We start from the raw sequence: 24,547 nt of genomic DNA on the forward strand, positions 1-24,547 counted from the left end.
TTATTTAAAAAAAATTTTTTTTTTTTAATTTATTTGACAGAGATCACAGGTAGGCAGAGAGGCAGGCAGAGAGGAAGGAAAGCAGGCTCCTTGCCGAGCAGAGAGCCCAATGCGGGGCTCGATCCCAGGACCCTGGGATCATGACCTGAGCTGAAAGCAGAGGCTTTAACCCATTGAGCCACCCAGGGGCCCCTTTATTTATTTTTTTAATGTAGGCTCCATGCCCATTGTGGAGCCCAACATGGAGCTTGAACTCACAACCCTGAGATTAAGACCTGAGCTGAGATCATGAGTTGGATGCTTAACTGGCTGAGCCATCCAGGTACCCCATGTTGTGTGGATTTTTTAAAGACACAGCATAGAAAACATTCAGCATAGTTCCTCGTTTATAACAAGTGATCAAAAATGTTACCTGTGATCCTGCTGTTCACAGTAATTCTGGTGCTGTCAGCACCTTGCAAGTTGCTATAAATATTTGCTGAACGAATATATTCAGGAAGTAGGGTTCAGAAGCCTCACTAGAGACTAGAGACATTTGAACACTAGGTTGACTGGGAAGCATACAAAAGCGGGTCTGATCACAGATAGAGTGCCTGTCCGTGCTAATAAAGTTAACAAAGAACATTTCTCGAGCAGGGACCATCCCAGGAGAGCAGTTCATTGAGTTAGCTGGGGTTATTATGTTAAATTCTGCTGGATCGGTCTCATTTATTTCTGTCTATTATTAGAATAACTCTACGGAACTAGCATTAGCGGACCGACCGTGTTGGTGATGGATGGGGGCAGCAAGTGATTGGTGCTTTACGCAAAAACCAGAATACTGCTTTTTTGGAAGAACGCATGATTCTAAACTGTACTGAGAAAAGCAGTTTTGGGTGTGGCCACAATTGAATAAAAGAAATGCACCCTTCAGAAGTCCTTAGAGATTCCAGGTGAATGGTGGAAAGCGTCAGCACGTGGGCACCCTTAGCATTCGTTTTTTAGAATTCTGTCCTTTGACACTTTCTTCCTTTTGTTGTGGTTCCATGGAGCTGTTTGGTATATTGCCTAGGTAAATAGTCCTTTTGCATTCTTAATACTTTGGCATGAGTTCAAAGCCTCTGGCTTCTTAAAATCCAAAGAATAATGTTCACTGCCCCTTAAAAAAAAAAAAAAAATCAGATCCATTCTCTCTCCCAAACTGCTGGAAGCTGTCTTCTATCTCCAGCTTGTCTATGCCCTGTTGTGGGCTGGGAAGCAGAAGCGGTAGCTGGGTAGCTCTGTCAGCCTCCCTCACTCACAGGGGACACAGACGGGTCACACTTCCCAGGTTGCCCAGAGATGTTAAGACAAGGACCATTGTCATATTTGGTGCATCTGAAGGGTCATGCCTTGCAACTAGGTCTTTCGGACAGGAAGTGACAGAAATCTGACGGCCTCTTTCCCTCTTCCCAGATCTGATGTTTGGACTTGGCTTCCTGCTTCCATGTTGTTTGTGGGTATAATCTATGCTGGTTCCAGGGCACTATCCAAACTGGTAAGTGTTAGAGACTTTTTAGAGAGACAGTTTCTCTTTCCTCCTCCCCTTTGCTTTTTAACTTTTAACAGCTTAGATCAATAGGGGACAAAACAGCTTTCATAACTGTACATCTAGATTGGAGAACAGTATGGGGCCTTTTACCCCTCTCCCTGAATTGAGGATGACCAGATAACAGGCTTGGGCCAAATTGTTTTATAAGACAAAGAGGCGTAGATGGAGACGCAGGGGGAGAGAAGGTGATTTTGATGGAGCCTGACACAGGGCCAGCCCACTCTGCCTTGATGCGGCTGTCCTCGGGAGCAGGGAGAGCAGGCTCAGCCTGCTCCTTGCTTCTAAGGAACTGTAACCCTGCCTGCTGGTGACATGGACTGGGGAGTGCTGGGCTCAGTAGCCCTGTACATGCCTGGCACGGTGTTGGTACCCAGTCCATGGGGACACTATTAAAACAACTGTCCCCTGTTCTCCCACCTCAGCTGCCCAGGTTTGAGCTCCTCAAAGGAGGGAACTGTAAAGAATAAACTTCTTCCAGGGCACCTGGGTGGCTCAGTGGGTTAAGCCTCTGCCTTCGGCTCAGGTCATGATCTCAGGGTTCTGGGATCGAGCCCCACATTAGGCTCTCTTCTCAGCGGGGAGCCTGCTTCCCCCTCTCTCTCTACCTGCCTCTCTGCCTACTTGTGATCTCTCTCTGTCAAATGAATAAATAAAATCTTAAAAAAAAAAAGATAAACTTCTTCCAGTTACCTTATATGAAAATACAAAAATTGGGTTATGTTTTCTATCAAAAGAGAATCCGTTGATACTGCCATTGGCCAGAGACTCAGAATGAGGTTTAAAAGCCAGTAATAGCTCTTTCTGTCTTGTACCCTGACTGCTCATACTGTCTTTATCAGAAAAGGATTGGGTTCTGACTTTTGGGAAAATGCAAATTTTGTGCAACAGTTTAGTCTTTTTATGCAAAGTCTGGTGTTATGTTGGACTCTTAGGTCTCATATATGGAAACATTAAAACAAACACCAAATCCGCCTACCTGCACAACAGTATTATTGTTAGGACAACCCTGAAGTTTGCAAAATAGTGCTTAAGAGTTACTAGTGGTGATTAAATCATAATTTTTCTTTTGTGATTCATAAGCTTGAGTCATCGGATGATGTATCCCATGGGGGAGAAACGTCCTGGGCCCCAGAAATGACCCACCGCGCTTAGCTGTGCTCAGCCCAGAGCCGGAGACCTGCACTGGCTTCGGCTGCCCCTTCTTTTCTGTCCACTTCCCTGTCTGCGGCCTCGCTTTACACCCTCTGGCCTGCAGAGGGCGCTCCCCCTCGTAGAGCAGAACACAGGTGTTGGTAAAAACAATGCATTTTTTTCAAAGTTTTAATTTAAATCCCACTTAGTTAACATCCATAGTAGTAGTAGTTTCAGATGAAGAATTTAGTGATTCAACACTTCATACAACAGCCTGGTGCTCGTCACAACAGGTGCACAACTTAATCCCCATTACCGATATAACTCGTCCCCCCAGGCTCCTCCCCTCGGGTAAGCAGCAGTGCGTTCTTTATAGTAAAGAGTGTTTCTTGGTTTGCCTCTCTTCTTTTCACCCGCTATGTTCGTTCACTTGAAAAACAATGTGTTCTCGTTCAAAGGCTTTGAAAATTTCTTATGGGATCTGAGAGTTAGTTACAGATGCCAGAATTTTGAAGTTTGAATAACTATTGTTGTGCTAATAATAACAGTATTTTTTGTTTGTACAGTGCTTTTTTTGTATGTTTCCATAGTGATTTCCTCTGTACCTTTTTATGTGATTCTCAGTCACCTGACAGGCAGAGGAAGAGGCAGACGCTAATCACCTGACAGAGGAAGAACTCAGGTGTGGAAAGTGTGCCCCAGCTCGTGGCAGCTCCCCTGACCCCAGACCTTTTGCCTTTTCAGATTTGTCTCTTTAGGGCCAGCGTATGTGGATTTTAGAATAGCCCACGGTAGAGCAGTCAGGCGTAACTTTAGACTCTTTTAGTTACAAGTTATAGAAAGCTCATAAACTATTCTAAGCAAAACGGAAATGAACTGGTTCCTAGAATTGAAAAGCTGTAAATCAGGCAAGGCTTGATCCAGGGGGGTCCAGTGACGTTCTCAGAACCCAGTTTTGTCTGTCTTTCAGTTCTGCGCTATCTTTGCTCCATTCCACAGCCAGGCTCTCCCCTCACGGGTGTTGTTGACTCTAGGCTCACATCCTCACAACATGAAGTCTGACGGCAGGAGACTCTTCTCGTAGTCTTGCAGGAATCTCAGGATTCACTCTGAACACATCAGTAGGACCACCGTCCTTCCCAGGTCTGAAAGCTCACCAGGAAGATGGAATTATGCTGATTGGTCGGCCCTGGGTCCCAGTGTTCCTGGACCACTCACTGTGGCTGCAGAGACTGAGAGCGGGGCTGGCAGATCCTTGATACCAGGATGCTTCACCAAAAGAAGGGATTAGGATACTAGGTGGCCTAAAATCCCTCAGAAGTCCATTGTAAAGGTTGGTCCAGTACACCGTCAGGCAGATGGGATGTTCTGTAACTAAGAACTATGCTTCTTGAAGTGTGATCCCCTCGTGGTGTCAGTCTGGGAGCTCTGTTAGCTGTCCATAAGGAGATCGTGCCAGAATGTACATCACCTTTGGCACTAAACACACTGTTTAGTTGAGCTGACATTTTTTTTTTTCATAGCCAGACTTTTTAAAGAAGGAAGCAGTGCACTGATTTACCTTTTGGCTTGAGCTCCTTATTTTGGGGGAGGACTGGTACCATCAGTGCCCCTGGCCTAAGGCACAGTCTTCTTTAAAGGGTGAGAAGAAGCTGCTGCAATTCAAACTCTTTGAGCAAAGGGAAAACAACCCAAACCCCAATATACCCAATGAGAGTGGGAGGAGTACAGAAAAGAGGTAGTCATTATTGTTTTTTTTTTAAGATTTTATTTATTTATTTGACAGACAGAGATCACAAGTAGGCAGAGAGGCAGGCAGAGAGAGAGGAAGAAGCAGCCTCCCCGCTGAGCAGAGAGCCCGATTTGGGGCTCGATCCCAGGACCCTGAGGTCATGACCTGAGCCGAAGGCAGAGGATTTAACCCACTGAGCCACCCAGGCGCCCCGTCATTATTGTTTTTGAGTGAAATAACAGCCCAGCATCTTTCCTTTGTTTTCTGAGTTTTTTGTTTTTATATAATTGCTTACAAATTTATAGAGTCGGTTAAACACAAGGCACTCATACAGCTTGTGTTAGATAGAAAACAGGCATCAATATGCCGGTGGCAAGCTGTCAGTTTAATGAATCGACAAGGAATTGGAGGAAAGTGCTCTGTTAAAAGCCGTGGGTGTATTGTTATGCAGAACACTTTCTCTGGAGTTCTGCTCCATAAAGCCCTCCTTTATCTGACAAGATTTTGAAGCTCTCTTCTGATGTGCAACTCCTAAGAGGAAGCAGGTTTAACTCTGGAAAGGCACAGCAGGGAAAATTCTTTACTGATTTTTCCATCTCACAACCGAATGGCCTGGCGTACAGAGTTAAGGGAAGGAGGCTAGTCTTGGGGCTATCCATTCAGGAGATATTTATCAGGGATCTGCTGTGTGCCAGGTGCTTAACGACAAATAAGAGATGGTTCCTGACCTTGAGGTGTTAGTATGTCCCAGGCACTTTCCATCGCCCCTCTTCATGATGTATGAAGTCAGACTTAATTACTTCCCCTTAAAGATGAGAAAACTGAGATCCAAATTATTTGGCAAAGGTCAACAGCACATAAATGTTAAAATGGAGGTGTCAACCCAAGCCTGTCCAACTGCAACCGTTCATTTCTAAAAAGTTACCCTCTTCCCCCTCCAAATCATATCCACTGGGGGAGGTCAGCCCATGAGGACTGGGCTGGGGGGAGTAAAGAGGAACCGTGTATTTGCTGTCCCTTCTACTTGGGCTCACTTGGGTCAGCTTCTCCAGCTATCCTATGCTGAATAAGGTCCCAGTGATGATTGCTCTAATGACATGAGTGTCAGTCTTTGGAGGGTCAGTATGACCTCGACCAGTCATTAACACTCTTGTAATTTCCCAGCCAAAGCCAGGTCAGCTAGACAGGATTGCCTCACAGCCTGTGCTGGTGAGTGTTTTTAGAACAGATGTGCAAAGTCAGACATTAGTGAGGTTGCCAGCGGGAGGCCATCCTGGTGGTGGTGATCCGGCTGCTTGAACCGTGTCATTTTCTTGCTTCAGGGAAGCCAGGGTCCTTAGTGCAGGACTCTGCAAATCTGAGTTAAGGCATCTTGACAGGACTGCTCTTGGTTCTCACCCAGCCCTTTGATCTTGGTCCTTCCCTAACTGTTGTCAAGGTTTGCCTTCCATGAGCATGATGCTCACTCCACGCATTGTGATGGAGATTGGCTGGGATGTTGGTGAGGAAACACACACGGATAATAAACCCAGATGGAGCAAATTAGTTAAGCAAACTGGAGCCCATGAGTCCCCTCCTCATTTGTTTGGCTCAAAAATTGCATGAAGGAATTTGGATCTGCAAAGGAAAAGAATGTCACTGTTGATGTAAAATGGAGAGTCTTCTGCTAACCTTCGCTGGTACTGCTCATTTGAGGTAGCTCTCCTTCTCTTTCCTGTTGTTTTCTTCCCAGAGCACACCAGAGTCCGTTTGCAAGGATTACTTTTTAAGGTGTGGGCTCAGTGGCAAAATAGTAAACGCTCCATCTGGATTTCAGTTATCTTCTTGCTCAATCTAAAGGAGATGGTCTCAGGGTGCCTGGGTGGTTTAGTCAGTTAAGTATCTGACTCTTGATTTCGGCTCAGGTCATGATCTCAGGGTCGTGAGACTGAGGCCCCCTCAGTGGAGAGTTCACTTGGGATTCTCTCCCTCAGCCCCTCCCACTACCCCGTTCTCTTTCTTTCTCTAAAATAATAAATAAATAAAAATTTAAAGATGATATTTTCCATAACCTATATTAAATAACTTACTAAAACAGGGCTCCGAGGGGGAAACTTTATGACGTTAGATTTGGCAATGATTTCTCAGGTACAGCACCAAAGATGCAGGCAACAAAAGAAAAAATAGACACATTGGACTTCATCAAAATTAAAAACTTTGGTGCGTCAAAGGCCACTGTCAGCGGAGTTAAAAAGGCAACCCACCAAATGGAAGAAAGTATTTGCAAATCATCTGCCAGGGGATGTGGAAATAAAATTTTAGGCCAAAGATGGAGCTCCTCCTTTCTGGGGTGCTAAGTCAGCAAAGCAGACTTCAGCATTCCTGGAAATGCTCCGCTTGACCAGAAACACAATACATCCAAACAACCAGTCCCAAAACGCCAAGGCAGCTCTGGGTTTTATACCTCCTTGTTTCCTGATTGTCCTAAATAAAGTAGATACACCATCCCAGCCATTCATGGCATTTCCCCGTTGCCGCTTCTCATGCTTCATAAAGCTCATTTTTTTCCCAGCCCCCCTTGGGAAGAGGGCTCCACTTCTTCTGAGGTGCCATACTCCTCTAATCCAAGGATTGTTTTCCCTTGAATGAGGGACATCAGACTCGTTACTAAATTGTTTTAGTTCTGTCATTCGACAGGGATTACTATCCAGAATATAGAGAAGTCCTCAACTCAACAACGAAAACCAATCCAGTTCAAAAATGGCCAAAGGACTTAAAGAAGATGTACAGATGGCTAATAAGCCCAGGAAAAGATGCTCAGCGTCATTAATCATTAGGGAAATGCAAATCAAAATGATTATGAGGTACTACTTCACACCCATTAGGATGGCTGTCCTTAGAAACCCAGAAAATAACCGGTGTTGGGAAAGATGTGGAGAAAGTAGAACCCTTGGGCACTGCTGGGAATGTACACTGGCACAGCTGCTCAGGAAAACACTAGGATGGTCCTCAAAAAATTAAAAATGGACTTATTCTATGATCCAGCAATTTCACTTCTGGGTTCATACTCCAAAAAATTGAAAGCAGGGAGTTGAACAGGTATTTGTACCCCTGTGTTAATGGCAGCATTATTTACAGTAGCCAAAAGCTGGAAGCAACCCAAGTATCCACGGATGGGGGAAGGATGCAGGCAGTGGAATACTATTTAACCTTAAGAAGGAAGGAGATTCTGACCCATGTAACACTGCAGATGAACTTCGAGGACATTATGTGAAGTGAAACGAGCCAGTCACGACAGGACAAATACTAAATGATCCCTCTTCTGAGGTGCTTAGAATGGTCAAATCGTAGAGACCGAAAGTAGAATGGTGCTTGCCTGGGAGGGAGGAGAGAATGAGGGGTTACTATTTAATGGGGACAGAGTTTGAGTTTTGCAAGTTGAAAGAGTTCTGGAGCTAGAGGGCGATGATGATTGCACAGCACTGTGAATGTACTTAATACCACTGAACCGTATACCTAAAAATGCTTAAAATGGTACATTTTATGTGTAAATTTTACCTCAGTTTAAAGGGTTATATGAAGAGGAGGGGATGATAGCAGGTTCTCACTTGCTTCACTCAGAATTCCTTTGGGTGCCGTAGGATGTGCACATTTGGCTTAACTCGTTCAGTTCTATGCACTCGTGTAAAAAGTATGAGAAAAATAACAATTCACTGAGAGCAGGCCAGTCTGCCCTCTGTTCTGGCCTGTACATTTATGCCCCAAGTGAATGAGCTGGAACACGCTGCCATCCCTTCAGCCTTTTCTTACCCCCAGGCATCTCACCGAGGTGGAAGAATCCTTGGTAATTTAAGATGTTGTTTCTTTCTTTCTTTCTTTCTTTTTTTTTTTTAAAGATTTTATTTATTTCTTTGACAGACCGAGATCTCAAGTAGGCAGAGAAGCAGGCAGAGAGAGAGAGAGAGAGGAGGAAGCAGGCTCCCCGCTGGGCAGAGAGCCCAATGTGGGGCTCAATCCCAGGACTCTGGGATCACGACCTGAGCCAAAGGCAGGGGCTTTAACCCACTGAGCCACCCAGGTGCCCCATGATGTAAATATCTTGCACAGTAAGGCCCATCAGACACAGACCAGCTACTTGAGGTGATGAACAAATGAACGACAGAGATGGCTTCCAAACTCATTCTGGAGATACACTGCCAGGAGGGGAGGCTGGTCCTCTGCGCTCAGGGGCTTTGCCTTGACAGTCCTAAGATTAATGTAAATAAACACTTAAATTTAACTCACACAAGTCAACTTAGAATATATTCATGGATATGTAGGTGTACTTATTTGAATACCTCACCATCCTCCAAAAAGGATGGGTGGTGACTTGAATAATTAAATTAAGATAGACATTTTTTATGTAGACTCCACACCCAGCATGGAGCCCAACATAGGGCCTGAACTGCCCCCCAGCCCCGAGATCAAGACCTGAGCTGAGATCAAGATGCCGATGCTTGACTGACTGAGCCATCCAGGCACCTCATAATAGATAATTTTTTTAAGGATTTTAAAAATTTATTTGACAGAGAGAGACACAGAGAGGGAACACAAGCAGGGGGAGCAGGAGAGGGAGAACTCTCCGCCAAGCAGGGAGCTGGATGTGGGGCTTGATCCCGAGCTGAAGGCCTATGCCCAGCGACTGAGCCACCCAGACGTCCCCCAAATAGACATTTTTTAAGAACAGAAATTTACAAGAAATCTAGGTACAGAATAATAGAAGAACTAGACGAGGCCACGGAGAGACTTAGCACATAGAAATTTATGGTGTAATATCCTACAAAATAAATGCAGATGGGGTCTGAATTCAATTTTCAGCATTCTCTAGCCAAATCATAAAGTTACAAGACTGCTTCTCCCTCTGCCCCTCCCCCTGCTCATATTCTGTCTGTCTCTCTCAAATAAATAAATGAAATATTTTTAAAACTAACAAATAAAAAAGTTCCAAGACTCTCATCAGTGCTTGTAAGAGTGGAGGTCATTGCTACACCTGTCATGCAGAGTGTAACATACAGCAGTGTTGACTCACTGTGTTGTACACCCAAAACTAATGTAACATTATGTGTCAACAATCTTCAGATTTAAAAACTTTCAAGAAAAACAAGGGTGAGGTCATTGCTGAAGAAGAGCAAAGCTTCCTTGCTCTCAGGTTCTGAGTCCTCAAAAAAGGTGGGCTGGGCCACTTAGTGAGGCAGGGTCTCTGATAACACCCTTATAAGAAAACACAGTGACCGCCTGGTTTCTTAGAGCATTTCTGGGTGCATGATGAAATAGAAAAGTTCAGTGGAGCAGTTGTCTGGGGCTAAAATAGATACCCTGCTTATCTGGCTCCCTTCGAAGACTGCTCTCAGGCAACCCTCCGGGAACATCGTTTCCAGTGCGCATGCTTCTGATAAAAATTGGGTAGCCAACGACTCCCCGCCTGGAGTGCAGTCTTGTAGATTAAGCCCACACCTACATATCTAAAAATCACCCAAAGAGAAGATAGGATTGACATTCTTTTACAAAAATTAAGAAGCCAGTCCCAGGACTCTGCTTGGAAAAGGCTGGCGGGGAGGGGTGGTGGGGGGGGGGGGGGTGTCGGCGTCTGCAGTGACCCATGGCTGTGCCTGTGCACAGGGTCAGGATTTTCCATAGAAAACTGTTCTAACTCAGGCCGAACACCTGAACAAATAATAATCAAGGCCTCAGAATTTTCCATTCTGGAAAGCATGGGAATAATGAAAAATTGTAAGTAATAGATGCCAATTTCTCTTCCCAGCCAGAGAAAAATGTCCAATGGGACATGGATAAGATGTTGAATTTTTAAGCTAATGGAATCTAAAATTATTTGCAAACTGTGCCCCTAAGTAACTAAATGATTGGCCTGCAGTGTAGTTGAATTTGATTAATTACATTTTGTAATGATGATATGGGCTTTACAGTAGTTGATCTTGGCCATTTTTCCTGATGACCTTTTGTGGTTTAGGGTATACAACATGGAAGAACATATTTACGTTTCTGTTCTCTTTAGCAGCAAACAAGTATATAGGTTTTCTAAAAGTGGTTTTCAGATTTTTTTAAAAGATTTTATTTATTTATTTGATAGAGATCACAAGTAGGCAGAGAAGCACACAGAGAGAGGAAAGGAAGCAGACTCCCTGCCGAGCAGAGAGCCCAATGTGGGGCTTGATGCGGGGCTCAATCCCAGGACCCTGGGATCATGACCTGAGCCGAAGGCAGAGGTTCTAACCCACTGAGCCACCCAGGTGCCCCTGGTTTTCAGATTATTAAGAGGCAGGTTAAAAAAGAGAACCAGGGGTGCCTGGGTGGCTCAGTGGGTTAAAGCCTCTGCCTTCCGCTCAGGTCATGATCCCAGGGTCCTGGAATCGAGCCCCACATCGGGCTCTATCCCAGGGTCCTGGGATCGAGCCCCACATCGGGCTCTCTGCTCAGCAGGGAGCCTTCCCCTCTCTCTCTGCCTACCTGTGATCTCTGTCTGTCAAATAAATAAATAAAATCTTAAAAAAAAAAAAAAAAAGAGAACCGAAGTATATTCCTCCATTTTCTCATCTGTTTAATGGGAATGTTAATAGTATCTACCTCGTAGAGTTATTATGACAACTAAGTATGCAAAAGCAGTTAGAATAACAGCTAGCACATAATAAGCACTCAGTATATCTTAGCTATTATTATGGCTATCATAACTTCTCAGAACTTTGGTCTGATTTAACATAAGTTCTGCTGAACCTCACTTTGTAAGATAATAAAGGGCAGGTTTTCTTTTTTTTTTTTAAGATTTTATTTATTTATTTGACCGACAGATCACAAGTAGGCAGAGGCAGGCAGAGAGAGAGGGGGAAGCAGGCTCCCTTCTGAGTAGAGAGCCCGATGTGGGGCTCAATCCCAGGACCCTGGGAGCATGACCCAAGCTGAAGGCAGAGGCCTCAACCCGCTGAGCCACCCAGGTGCCCCATTCTTTCTTTGCTTTTTTTTTTTTAAAGGGCAGGTTTCCTAAAAGAATCACTCACTCTGGGGTGTCCTGAATGGATGGCACAGTTTATAGACAGGGACTTGTACAGAGTTAGAGGCCAAGGAAAATCAGTAATTAAAGTTTGCAAACTGCGTTAATCGTTGTTTTTCATAGACCTTTATGGAGGCTGAGATGGTCAGTTGAAGAATGACTGTTTCTAAAGCCTGCTAGCTTCTCAGTAGAAAAATGGCTTAAGAAATCCAGATTTAAATTTGTTAAAGTAAAAATGGAAGCTATCCTTTAAAACCTGTCACAGAGTTTACTCTGAGTTCACCAATTTTAGATCATACCAGGATTCTTACTGGAGGAAGCAGACTGGTGGGATTTAGAACCTACCAGTCCTCCTGGACTTGATGGACAGTTGTAGGGCTAAAAGGCTGCCTTGGTGGGCTTGCCGTAATTGGGGTATCATAGCACTGAGGTTAGGAGCATGGGGTCTGCGGTTAGAGAAGCCTGCACGGGAGCCCTAAACCGGCCGTGAGCGTTCAGCAAGTTCAGCTACCCAGGCGCCCCCAAAAGCATTTTTAAAAAGGTCTTAATTTTAAATAAATAGCATCCAGGTCGCCCTTTTGTATTCATTTTCATGTACACATAATTAACCTGTCCAAGATTTTCTTTTCTATCTTCTAAAGCCAAGAACTGGAAGGCCAGGCCCTAAGTTTGCCAAACATAGGGCTAATGCATTGAGCCAGTTAAAAAAAAATCTCTTTAACCATGTTAAAATACATAAAAGTTAATTCAGAATATAAAAACTTAAGAGGAATAAAAAGCACAAAAGACAAATGAAAAATTAGGATATAATAAAAATAAAGTATGATTTTTTTAACTTCACTTTTTAAAAAAATTTTAATTCTTGGGGCGCCTGGGTGGCTCAGTGGGTTAAAGCCTCTGCCTTCGGCTCAGGTCATGATCTCAGGGTCCTGGGATCGAGCCCCACATCAGGCTCTCTGCTCAGCCGGGAGCCTGCTTCCCTCTCTCTCTCTGCCTGCCTCTCTGTCTACTTGTGATCTCTCTCTCTCTGTCAAATAAATAAAATCTTTAAAAAAAAATTTTTTTTTAATTCCAGTGTGGTCAACATACTGTGTTGTATTAGTTTCTGGTGGACAATATAGTGATTCAGCAGTCTCCTACATCGCCTGGTGCTCCTCGCAGGTGCACTCCTTAATCCCCATCACCTATTTCCCTCATCCTCTCCCCCATCCCCACGTGCCTTCTGGTCAGTTTGTTCTCTGTACTTAAGTGTCGGCTTCTATGTTTGTCTCTTTTTTTCCCTTTTTTTTGTTTCTTAAATTCTGCATGTGAGCAAAATCATATGGTATTTGTTTCTCTGACTGACTTACCTCCCTTAGCATTATGCTCTCTAGCTCCATCCATGTTGTTGCAAATGACAAGATTTCATTCTTTTTGATGGCTGAGTAATGTTCCATTGTGTGTGTATGTATATGTATGTATGTATGTATACATATATATATATATATATATATATATACCATCTCTTCTTTATTCATCTGCACTTGGACTGCTTCCATAATTTAGATATTGTAATTGGAGGTGCATGTGTCTCTTTGAATTAGTGTTTTAGTATTTTGGGGGTAAATACCCAGTAGTGTGATTGCTGGATCATAGAGTAATTCTATTTTTAACTTTTTGAGGAACCTCCATACTGTTTACCAGGGTGGCTACACCAGTCTGCATTCCCACCAATGGTGCATGAGGGTTCCTTTTAATCCACTTCCTTGCCAACACCTGTTGTTTCTTGTCTTCTTGAGTTTAGCCATTCTGACAGGTGTGAGGTGAGATCTCATTGTAGTTTTGATTTGCATTTCCCTGATGATGAGTGACGTTGAGCGTCTTTTCATGTGTCTGTTGCCCATCTGTAGATCTTCTTTAGAGAAATGTCTGTTCATGTCTTCTGCCCATTTTTAATTGGATACTTTAATTGTTAAAGTATGACTTTATTAGTTATTTAATTTTATAAAGTGTAATTTTAAAAGGAGAAAAACTAGATTGAGTTGCACTTTTAATGAAAGATAAATTAAGAGTAGAAATGTTACAAAGGCAGGAAATAGAAGGCCAGAACTCCAAAAGAAATAAAATAGTGCAAGTTAGAACAAAATACTAAAATAGGGCAGAGCTACAAAGTTATGAGAGTTTTAAAAACAAGGTAAAAATATATCCTCCAAAAAGATAAAGACTAGATCCATCTGGAAGTAGGCGAGCGGCATGATCTTAAGTAGGTTTTCCAAGCTGGAACGATGTCCCTGCTCAGGGTTCTCTGTCGAGGCTGCTGAGGGCAGGCTACCTGTTAATACGGACCACCTTTCACTCAGTGCTCCCGTGCCACTAATCTAGGTTGTTTACCTACTTCTATCATTCCTCCCAGGCGCTCTGTGTTGTAGGTATTGTTATCCCCAGAGGAGCAAACTAAGGTTAGCCTAGGCTTAGTTTCACCTATGCTCGATCTTTTTATGCCTTTCAGGAAATATTGCTATCATCATCAACAACAGAGACAATAACAAAATCCCATGCCCTTTAATTCTTCTTGTTCACTGGGTCAAGATTAGCCACCAAATTAGGAGAGACAGCCATTCTTAGCAAACAGCCCAGCGATTGTAAACATGTAGTGGGTGCTCTGTGTACCTTAATAAACGTCCAGAGTGTTAGGTTTTTTAGTATCGTTTTTCCTTCCTCTTTTTTTTTTTTTCTTTTTGGTGCAAAGTTGATTCTGGTTATTCAAATATTTACCTCAGCTCAGTCTCCTAAATATTTCCTTAATGTGGACACTCTCCGTTGTCACTGCCACTACCAAGTTCAGGCCGCCATCTTGTCTTTCCTTATATTAATTTCTCAGGGCTCCTGTAACAAATGACCACATACCAGGTGGCTTAAAACAGCAGAAACTTATTCTTTCCAGTTGTGGAGGCCAGACATCCGAAATCAGTGTTGTGCCCAAGTCAAGGTGTGGGAGCAGGGCCATTGTGCGCTCCAGAGGCTCTGGGGGAGAATCCATGCCTTGGCTCTTGCAGCTGCTGGCATTTCTTGGTTTGGGACTGCATCAGTCCAGTCCCTGGCTCTGTGGTCATGGCACCTCTTCCTCTGTGTACGTCAAATCTCTTTCTCTTACAAGTACGTGTGTTCGCATTTAAGACCTCCCCAGATAACCAAGGGCGAACTCCCCATCTCAAGGTTCTGAACTTAATCACAATTGCAAAGACTCCTTTTTATCATGTCAGGTGACATTCACAGGTCCCAGGGATTAGAGTGTGACTATCTTGTGGGGGGGGGGGTGTCCATTTTCCAGTCTGCCACACCTCTAGACTTTCCCAACTACCTCTCCCTTTTGTCCTCTGCTGGGAGCCCAAGTTCCTTTAAACATGCAGATCTAATCCTGTGACTGCCTTGAAACTCTCAGCAGCTCCTTGGCTCTTGATGGCCTGACGACCTCTCCAGGTTCTTCTCCCCAGCTTCCCCCTTCACGTCCCACCACGCAACCCCACCCCCATATGTGTTCCTGGAGGAGCGGGTTCACCCCCATCTGGGTGGCCCCTCTCTCTGCCTCTTGTTGAGTGGCTCACTCCAGTTCGACATTCCATTCTCATTTCGCCGAAGGACTTCTCTTCCTCTCCCCAAGCAGGGTTGGTGCTCCTTTTGTGTATCCCATGAGAACTCTGACCTTGATAGGGACAGTCTCCTGATCACATATGCACCCCGGGTGTTTCCTGCACCTGGCACAGTGCCTGACACACAGTAGGTGCTTAATAAATAGGCGTTGAGCCTCTTACCTTGCCAAGAGTAATACTATTAACAGAGAGCGCTAATCCACGCCAGAGAGTTTTCGCTGGGGAGGATTGTGTATGCCAAAAGTTCCCACGGATAGTTATTTTTAAGCAGAAATCAAGTATTATGTAATTATGGGATCAAAGAAAACAGTTTCAGGCTTCTTACATTCTGTTTTCTTTCAGGCCATTCCTGTGTTTCTCACTTTGCATAATGTAGCTGAAGTTATCCTCTGTGGGCACCAGAAGTGTTTTCGGAAAGAGGTAAATGGTAACTCAGAATGCTAGTTTCGCTTCCTTTGCTTTAACTTTCAAAGATGCACCTTTTCTTATGGCCCAAATTAGTGTCTACCTTTTCCTGCCATCTGTTTCCTGATGGTGGTCAAGTCTGGTCCATTTCAAGGATCATGTTTTTGACATCCCTTTGGTTCATCAGAAGTATGTGGGGAGCTTGTGGATCTGAGTGGCACTCAGCTGCGTGGCAGAGCGAGCACCCTGGGATACAAGGAAGAGTTTACTGTGGGCGGAGGAGGAGTGGGGGTGGAGGGCAGCCTTCAGGCCCACAGTGCATCCCAGGGCCATCAGGAAATACATGGCAGAGCCTCACAAAGGGTGCTGGGAGCATCGGCCCACCCCGGGGGAATCCCCTATGCTTCCCAGGTGACACCCAGCTCCCAGGGTTGTTGGAGGACACAGCAAGGCCCCCGTGTTAAGTGCGTCCAACAGTTTCTGGCCCACAGTAGCTGCTCTGTACCTGTTTGCTGTATTTATTAACATTATTAGTAGTGGTTTTAATTTGGTTCCTCTTTTGGGAGTTCTTTCTTTGTAACATCTGCCCTTTCGAAATGGTTTTGCCTACAGATCTGGAACTTTTCAACTAGAGAAGCTAGTTGGCCATTCAGGCAGCTCACTTCTTACAGGTGTGCAGGGGAGAGAGGTGTCCTTCCCATGGCTGAGGCCCCTCCACACGCCCACGTACCCTGTCACCCGTGCCTGCTCCTTGCAGGCAGCTCTGTGGACGGACTACCCCTTCTGTCCCGGAGAGCTAACCTCTCTCTCTCTTTCTCTCTGCTGCCTTTCTTCCCTCAGCCCCCAAACACTGCGTTCTCAGGCCCCCAAGGACAGAACAGGCCCTGGGAGACCCGCTCACAGTAGCCCAGCTCTGGAAGGCTGTTTCTAGAACCGTACCAGTGGGCTCCCTTGCTGTGCACGCCTCTACCTCTGCCCTGCCACTTCCTCGCCCACACCCAGCACAGTGCCCAAGGGAGGGTTGGGTTCAGAGCTGTCCACGGCCTTGTGTCCCTCTCGCCTCCAGCCTGCTCCTTATTCTGCCTGCACCGTTACCCTGAAGTGCTCTGGTCAACGTCCCTGATGCCTGCATTGCTGCGACTCTGTTGGCCTTTTACACCGTTCATCACCAGGTTCACCGCTGCCTTCCCTTGAGTCTCTTGGCCCCCGTGACCTGCTGGTTCTCTCCCCCAGTCTATGGCTCCTCCTCCTCCTTCCTTCCTCTGCCCTACAGGGTCTCCCAGGGCTGTGGGTCAGGAGCCCTTTGTTCCCACACACACACTTTCTGGACAGCCTCATCCACACCCATGGCAGCCTCCCTCTCAGTTCACAGGTGACTCCTGTGTCCCATGTCTAGCCCAGACCTCTCTCTTGAGCTCAGACCCCTATGGCTGCCGCCTCTGGCTCTCCCTGCAGCTGTCTCCCGGGCGTAGGAAGTGCAAAGGGACCAAACTGGAACTGCTCTGTTTTCACAACCTGCTTCTTAGTGATCTTGATCCTGGTCATCACTGCCCAAGTCAGAAACATAGGGGACCCCTTTGAGTCCTGGTCTCGTCATCCTTCCCCCTACACTCAATTTCTGAATCTGTCCCCTCATCTCCATTCCCACTCTGCTCCCACCTTGGGTCAGGCCCTCATCTGTTTTTTAGGGCTACCTGGCTAGGGGCCAAATGAGACCTTGCTCCCCTGAGCCCTCAAGCAGCCAAGTAGGGCCCGGGGTGAGCAGTCCTGGCTTAGATGGTTATCTAATTTTGTTCTGTGCATACCATCACCTGCCTTCGCCTGCCGGGTGTGCTGTGTGCCTGGCCGCTTCCCCTGCCTCTCCCCATGCTCCCCTTCCTCCACACTGCACCCAAGTGACCTTCTGAAACAGATCTGCTCTTGTCCCCCCATGTACGTGGGAGCTGCCCCTGACCTGCATGGAGGCATGCAAAGATTCCATACACCTCAGGTTTTAGAAAATCCAGCCACAACAAAACTTCTCATTTTTCCTAGACCATGTCATGATGTGTTCTTTTCTGTGATCTGTCAGAGAACCTCTTCAAGCACCCACTCATTCATCGCAATTATATTTACGTACCTGTGTACACGCACACCGTGCCAGGCTCTGGGTCTCCAGTAGTGAGCAAAAGGCAACAAAAGGCATGGTCTGGCTGTTCTGGGCTCTTCTTAGGGAACATCAGCTGAGCACATTGTGACACCCACCCGCCGGATTGTATGGCCACAGAGTCCCCTACGGGGAAGTGACATTCAAACACAGACAAAAGCTGAGCAGGAGTTCAGCAGGTGGTGTGAAGGGGAGGGCTCCCAGGAAGAGGAAGCGGCAGATGCAGAGGACCAGATGTCGGAAGGGACTCTGCAGGGGTCACTCTGGGCCAGTGCAGCTGGCGTTTGATAAGAGAGAGAGGAGGGCTTAGGATGAGGCTGGAGACTTAAGACGAGCCTTTGATGCTGAGCAAGGAATTTGGGGTGTATACTGCGTGCAGTGGGAGACTGGGGCTGGGTGTGAAAGGCCAGACGGACTGATCAGATTTACGGTGGGGGAGACAGGACTGCAGGAGGTGAGAGGGTGTGCAGTGGCAACTCTCGAGTTCTCACGAGGGAGGCCCTCAGTATTTGAGGTTGGTGTGCGTGCAGTTGGAGCCTGACACCTCAGACACCTTAAGGAGCATGAGCACCTCTCTCCAACACTTGACTTATCACATCACCTTGTGATTTCCATATTTCATTAATTCTAACATGTGCTACTTTTTCTCACATTAAAAAAATATTCACTATCTGCAGTTGGGATGCTTCTACAATCAGTGGTGTGCCCAGGTCAAATGCTCTCTTTCTTAGTAATATATAAAGAATGGGGAATTTTACACTCAGGGGCATCTGAGGTTCAGTGCAATGAGGTCGGAGTTTCCCTGGGTCTCTGCCTGCTTCCTCTGAGTCCCCTCCTCTGCAGGGACCACGTGGTTCTTGTCTTTGTAGCCCTCGAGTCCAGCCCTAGGACCGCTGCCGAGCTGAACATTCATGAACTAGTCACTGAGCATCTGAAACTCCCCAAGATGCTCAGCTTCTGGGAGAGGGACTCATGCTTCCTGTCTACAAAGTGAATACTTTTGTTGTGAATTGAAAATGAAGATTTACCTGGTCTGGGAAAAGATCCAGGCATCTCTGCAGGATGTCGCCTCCCGACGGACCAGTGGGATCACATAGGCGAGGTTGAGTGTAGGAGACAGGTCAGAGCGTCCTCAGGGATATTTCCATCAGGCAGAGACCAGGGGCCAGTCTTCCAGGCTGAGAGGACCTGTCCTTGGAAGAAATTGGATAAACCAGAATATTTTGAATCTTCATCTCCATTTCATCCTAACACTAAACAACATCACTTTTTAAAAAAAATTTAATTCCAGTACAGTTAACATACAGTGTTATAGTAGTTTCAGGTGTACAAACAGTGATTCAACAATTCTATACATTACTCCGGGCTCATCATGATAAGTGCACCCTTAATCCCCTTTACCTATTTCCCCCATCCTCTACCCCCCTCCCCTCTAGTAACCACCAGTTTGTTCTCTGTAGTTGAGAGTCTGTTTTTTGCTTTATCGTTTTTTCTGTGTTTTTGTTTGTTTATTTCTTAAGTTACACGTATGGTAGTTATCTTTCTCTGACGGATTTCACTTAGAATTACACTCTCTAGCTCCATCCATACTGTCACAAACGACAAGATTTCATTCTTCTCTTTGGCTGAGTAATATTCTGTTGTAAGTATATACACCACTTCTTCTTCTTCTTCTTCTTTTTTTAAGATTTTATTTATTTATTTGACAGACAGATCACAAGTAGGCAGAGAGGCAGGCAGAGAGAGAGAGGAGGAAGCAGGCTCCCTGCTGAACAGAGAGCCTGATTCAGGACTCGATCCCAGGACCCTGAGATCGTGACCTGAGCCGAAGGCAGAGGCTTAACCCACTGAGCCACCCAGGTGCCCCTACACCAGTTCTTTATCCATTCGTCTGTTGATGGATATTGGCCTGCTTCCATAATTTGGCTGTTGTAAATGCCAATGTAAATGTAAAAGTAAAAAAATGCTGCAATAACCATGGGGGTGCAAATATATATTTTTCAAGTTGGTGTTTTCATATTCTTTGGGTAAATACTCAGTAGTAGAATTACTGGATCATACGGTAATTCTATTTTTAATGTTTTGAGGAACCTCTGTACTGTTTTCCACAGTGGCTGCACCAGTTTGCATTCCCACCAGAGAAGCATAAGGGCTCCTTTTTCTCCACATCCTCGCGAGCACTTATTTCTTGTGTTCTTGATTCTAGCCATTCTGACAGGTGTGAGGTGTATCTTATTATGGTTTTGATTTGCATTTCCCTGATACCGAGAACATTGGGCATCTTTTCATGCCATCTCTATGTCTTCTTTGAGAAATGTCTGTCCATGACTTCTGCCCATTTTTAATCAGATTATTTGTTTTTTGGGTGTTTAGTTGTAAAAGTTCCTTATATATTTTGGATACTAACCCTTTGTCAGATGTGTCACTTGCAAATATCTTCTCCCGTTCTGTATTTTAAAATTTAAATTTAAATTAAATCCCATTCTGTATATTTAAATTTTAGTTTTGTTGGTTATTTCCTTTATAAACAATATCATTTCTTATCAAGGTAAATTAGGAAATAGTTGCATGAATTATGTACTTATTTAGTAATTTTAAAAAAACACCTTTCTTTCCTTTTTGAATGTAATAAACTACAGTAAGTTGTAGAACATGCAGAAGAAGAAAGTCCCAGAAATCAACTGTGATCTTACTTCGTACAGGATACTACTCTATTCTGTCAGACTTTTTTCCAACATACATATGTAGACATACTGCCACAAATGATATAACATATCCTATTTTCCACTGATCAATTTGTCAGGAATCTCTATTCATGTCCTCATTCCGCTCCACATGGAACATGATGTGTTGGCCAATCCCTGTTTCTAGGCTTGCAGGTGGTTTCTAGTAGCTTGGCATTAAAATCTGCTCTGTGATGACGATGGAAGATTGGCCATGACCTGTTCCCATAGGATTCACGTTCCTGACATTTAGCCTGGAGCCTCAACAAAGTGACCAGATGTTACCAGGAGCACAGCTGTGTGACATCTCTTAGACTTCACCTGTCACTCACCTTCAGGCCTGTTTTGTCCAGCGTGTGTCAGTTTCACCAGGCTCCTCTCCAGAGAGTAAGGTTGGCCTTCTCGGGACCTTGTTCCCAGGTTATAAGGATAAGCTCTGTCTGGGGCTGTGGTTCGTGGTCACCATCCATGGCTCTCTGTGCTTGCACGTGCAAACACACGCACATGTAGTCTGACTCTAAGGTAATATGGGGCTTATAGAATTAGTCTCGCTACCTTGCAAATAGACTTGTCACAGCTGAACATGAGAATGCTGCCGTTCATCCTTTTGTTCGTTTGTTCCCCATTTATTAAGTCTACACTATGTATCAAACATCTGGCTAGGCCTGTGGCTGTGGAGCTCTACAGGACACACTGATCACCTTCACAGGACTCAGCTGAATGGAGGAGCCAACACATAAACACACACTGTGATGCCCATAGAATGCCATGTGGGCTGGAACAGGGGTGTGGGTGGACCGGGGTAAGTCTGCTTATGAAGGGCCAGGGGCAGGATTTGAACCCAGTCCTGCAGCTGGTAGGAATTTTCAAAGTGCAGGGAGAAAGGGCACTAGGCAAGCAGAGGAAGCAGCAGGTGAAGGTAGGCATCTGAAAGGGCTGGTGGGTGTCCCTGCAAGACTGTCGGGCTGGCAGTGGCAGAATAGTGTCATAAAAGGTCAGGCTCCGCGGCTAGATTACCGAAGCTCAGACCCTGAGCAACTTTGCTAACTTCCCTGGCCTTGGTGTCTGCCTCTGTATCATAGAACCTGAGACGTAAGTAACCCATAATGAAATAAGTCAATACACGTTGGGGCCTAGAACAACCCTGGCACAGAGTATGTTATCCTCAGAGGAAGTTAGCTGACCCCCCTGGAATGTTAGTTACTTATTGTTATTTTTGTTGATGTGACTTGAGAAGTTATACTGACCCTTCAGAACACTGACATATCACTAGGACTTACCCCTGGGTGACTTTCAGACTGAGGAGCCTCAAAAGGTGAACGCCTGACGTTAACTTCTGAGTTGTTTTCAGAGCCCCGGAAAGGGGAGCTCAGTAATGCGTTTAATGCTTGTTCTCATCTCCGTATCTCGGGTTCTGGAGGCGTTTACAATAAAAAAGCAGCCTTCCTCTGTGGAACGGGTGAACTCTTCTGGGCACTGTATTGATCTGCTACCTGGTGACGGAAGCCCCCAGATGGTTGCTGGGTGCACCTGTTACTACTCACAGACCAGCTGGAACGTGCTCTTTAGCTCTGTCCTGTCTGTTCCTGCTTTTTCTGCCTAGCTCTTGAGATGTTGATTGCCTTTAGCCCGGAATCCTTTATTTTTTTTATTTCTTTTTAAAAATTTTTATTTTTTTATTAACATATAATGTATTATTAGCCCCAGGGGTACAGGTCTGTGAATCGCCAGGTTTACGCACTTCACAGCACTCACCATAGCACATGTCTTCCCCAATGTCCATAACCCCACCACCCTCTCCCTTCCCTCCTCCCCCTGGCAGCCCTCAGTTTATTTTGTGAGATTAAGAGTCTCTTATGGTTTGTCTCCCGATCCCATCTTGTTTCATTTATTCCTTTCCTACCCCAAGCTCCCCACGTTGCCTCTCAGCTTCCTCATATCAGGGAGATCATATGATAATTGTCTTTCTCTGATTGACTTATTTCGCTCAGCATAATACCATCTAGTTCCATCCACGTTGTCGCAAATTAGCCCAGAATCTTTTAGCGACACATTTTCCCACCATGGGGCACTTCTCCAGGTGCCCTGAGCCAGGTCACCCTTTTGGGTCATCCTTTCTGTACTGTAGGGATGGGCTTCCACCAGGTGGCAGTGGAGTCAAGGTTGGCACCGCCAGCTGAGGCAGGTTCCACAGCGATGAGAGGAAAGGAGTTAGAGCTGCAAGCCACTGCTTTGCACACAAACAGGATCTATTTATGAAAACAATGCAAACGGGATTATTTAGTAATGCATGAAAACTGAATATGGGCTTCATAGCAAACCAAGTTACCATTTCAGTCTCCGCATTTTTAAAAAAAATTGTCGCGGCCAGCGTGACAAATCGACCAGGAACGTGAGGGTAAAAGGATGGTGAAAAGAAATTAAGAGACAAAGAGATGGGGGCAGGAGGAGCACTGAGGAGGATGTCCAACAGTGCCGATTTTATTCCACATCTTACAAGCATTTATAAGGCAGACCACAATAGAAGGAGTAATACATCAGTACCTAGTCAGATAACCGCAAGTTCCTACTACAAAGACATCTCGTGATGCCAGGTAATCACGGCTAATGCCATTAGCTACTATTGATACAAGAAGTTACAATCAACCAGGGGGTGGGTTATGGGAAGTACAGGAACAACAAGGACCAACTAAGAATTCATGACCCTGACCACGTTGTTCCCTTCTGTAGGAAGAGCGTGTGGGAAGTCATGTAGGTGAGCGCAGGACACGTAGCACAGACCCTTTCTCAGTGTTACTCAACTTTCCTGTCCTTAACCCCTTATCAAGGCGTCCTGACTTTAAAGGAGACACAAGTCAGGACCTGCTGGATAAACTAGTGCTCCAACCATGCCGTAGCCTCCAACAAAAAATGAAGATACGATTGACATATAACATCATATTTGTTTCAGGTGTCAGCATAATGGCTTGATATTTATATATCTTGCAAATGATCACCATAAGTCTAGTTAGCATCCATCACCATATGTAGTTATAAAAATTGTTTTCTTCTGATAAGTACTTTCAAGATCTACTCTCTTAGCAACTTGTGAATCTGCAGTATAGTATTAGTAACTCTAGTCCCTGTGCTGTACATGACATCCCCAAGACTGGGGGATGTCTTTTGTAACTGGAAGTTTTTACCTTCTGAGTGCTTCATTTTTATTTTTTTTAAAGATTTTATTTTATTTATTTGGTAGAGAATGAGAGCACAAGCAGGGGGAGTAGCAGGCTGAGGGAGAAGCAGTCTCCCTGCTGAGCAGGGAGCCCAGCATGGGACTTGATCCCAGAACTCTGGGATCACAACCTGAGCTGAAGGCAGATGCTTAATCAACTGAGCAACCCAGGTGTCCTTTGAGTGCTTCGTTTTTAAACACTATATTCATACCTCACTTTTTTTAAAAAAAGATTTTATTTATTTGACAGAGACACAGTGAGAGAGGGAACACAAGCAGGGGGAGTGGGAGAGGGAGAAGTAGGCTTCCGGTGGAGCAGGGAGCCCGATGCAGGGCTCGATCCCAGGACCCTGGGATCATGATCTGAGCTGAAGGCAGACGCTTAACGACCGAGCCATCCAAGCACCCCATTCATACTTCCCTTTCAAGAGTTAGAGTCAAAAAGCTGTAGTTTGGGGGCCCCTGGGTGGCTCAGTGGGTTAAGCCTCTGCCTTCGGCTCAGGTCATGATCTCAGGGTCCTGGGATCAAGACCCTCGTCGGGCTTGCTTCCTCCTCTCTCTCTCTCTCTGCCTGCCTCTCTGCCTACTTGTGATCTCTCTCTGTCACATAAATAAAATCTTTAAATAAAAAAAAAATCTGTAGTTTGTCCCCAACTAGCAAAGTAATCCTTTTGAAATATCCAGAATTAATGTTATTTCCTCTACCAAATATAGAAACATCTATGCTTCTTCGTGCTAGAACTTTATACATGAGTGCAAAGAACTAATTCCCATAAAATGGCTAATAAAAATGATGGGCCGCCTGGGTGATTCAGTCGATTGAGGATCCAACTCTCGGTTTCAGCTCAGGTCATGATCTCAGGGTTGTGAGATTGAGCCCCTCATTGGGCTCTGGACTGGGCATGGAGTCAGCTTGAGATTCTCTCTCTCCCTCTCCCTCTGCCACTCCCCTCACCTGCTGCTCATGCTATCACTC

The 24,547-nt window shown here is 45.2% G+C and overlaps 1 protein-coding gene across 4 annotated transcripts in view; it reads left to right on the forward strand.

The window, feature by feature from the left end:
• Positions 1-24,547, forward strand: part of TMEM241 (transmembrane protein 241) — a 115,864-nt gene that overhangs the window by 29,792 nt on the left and 61,525 nt on the right. For 3 of the 4 annotated variants that reach the window (XR_007121804.1, XM_047696648.1, XM_047696649.1), the window contains 2 exons: positions 1,435-1,516; positions 15,426-15,503. Coding sequence is in view for 3 of the 4 variants with exons in the window: in XM_047696648.1 (XP_047552604.1) it covers positions 1,435-1,516; positions 15,426-15,503 (160 nt within the window). In the remaining variant the exon portion in view is untranslated. The remainder of the gene's footprint in view (positions 1-1,434; positions 1,517-15,425; positions 15,504-24,547) is intronic. The other variant, XM_047696650.1, reaches the window with a different exon arrangement.

This window comes from Lutra lutra, chromosome 12 (genome assembly GCF_902655055.1).
Source record: "Lutra lutra chromosome 12, mLutLut1.2, whole genome shotgun sequence".
NCBI classification, from domain to species: domain Eukaryota; kingdom Metazoa; phylum Chordata; class Mammalia; order Carnivora; family Mustelidae; genus Lutra; species Lutra lutra.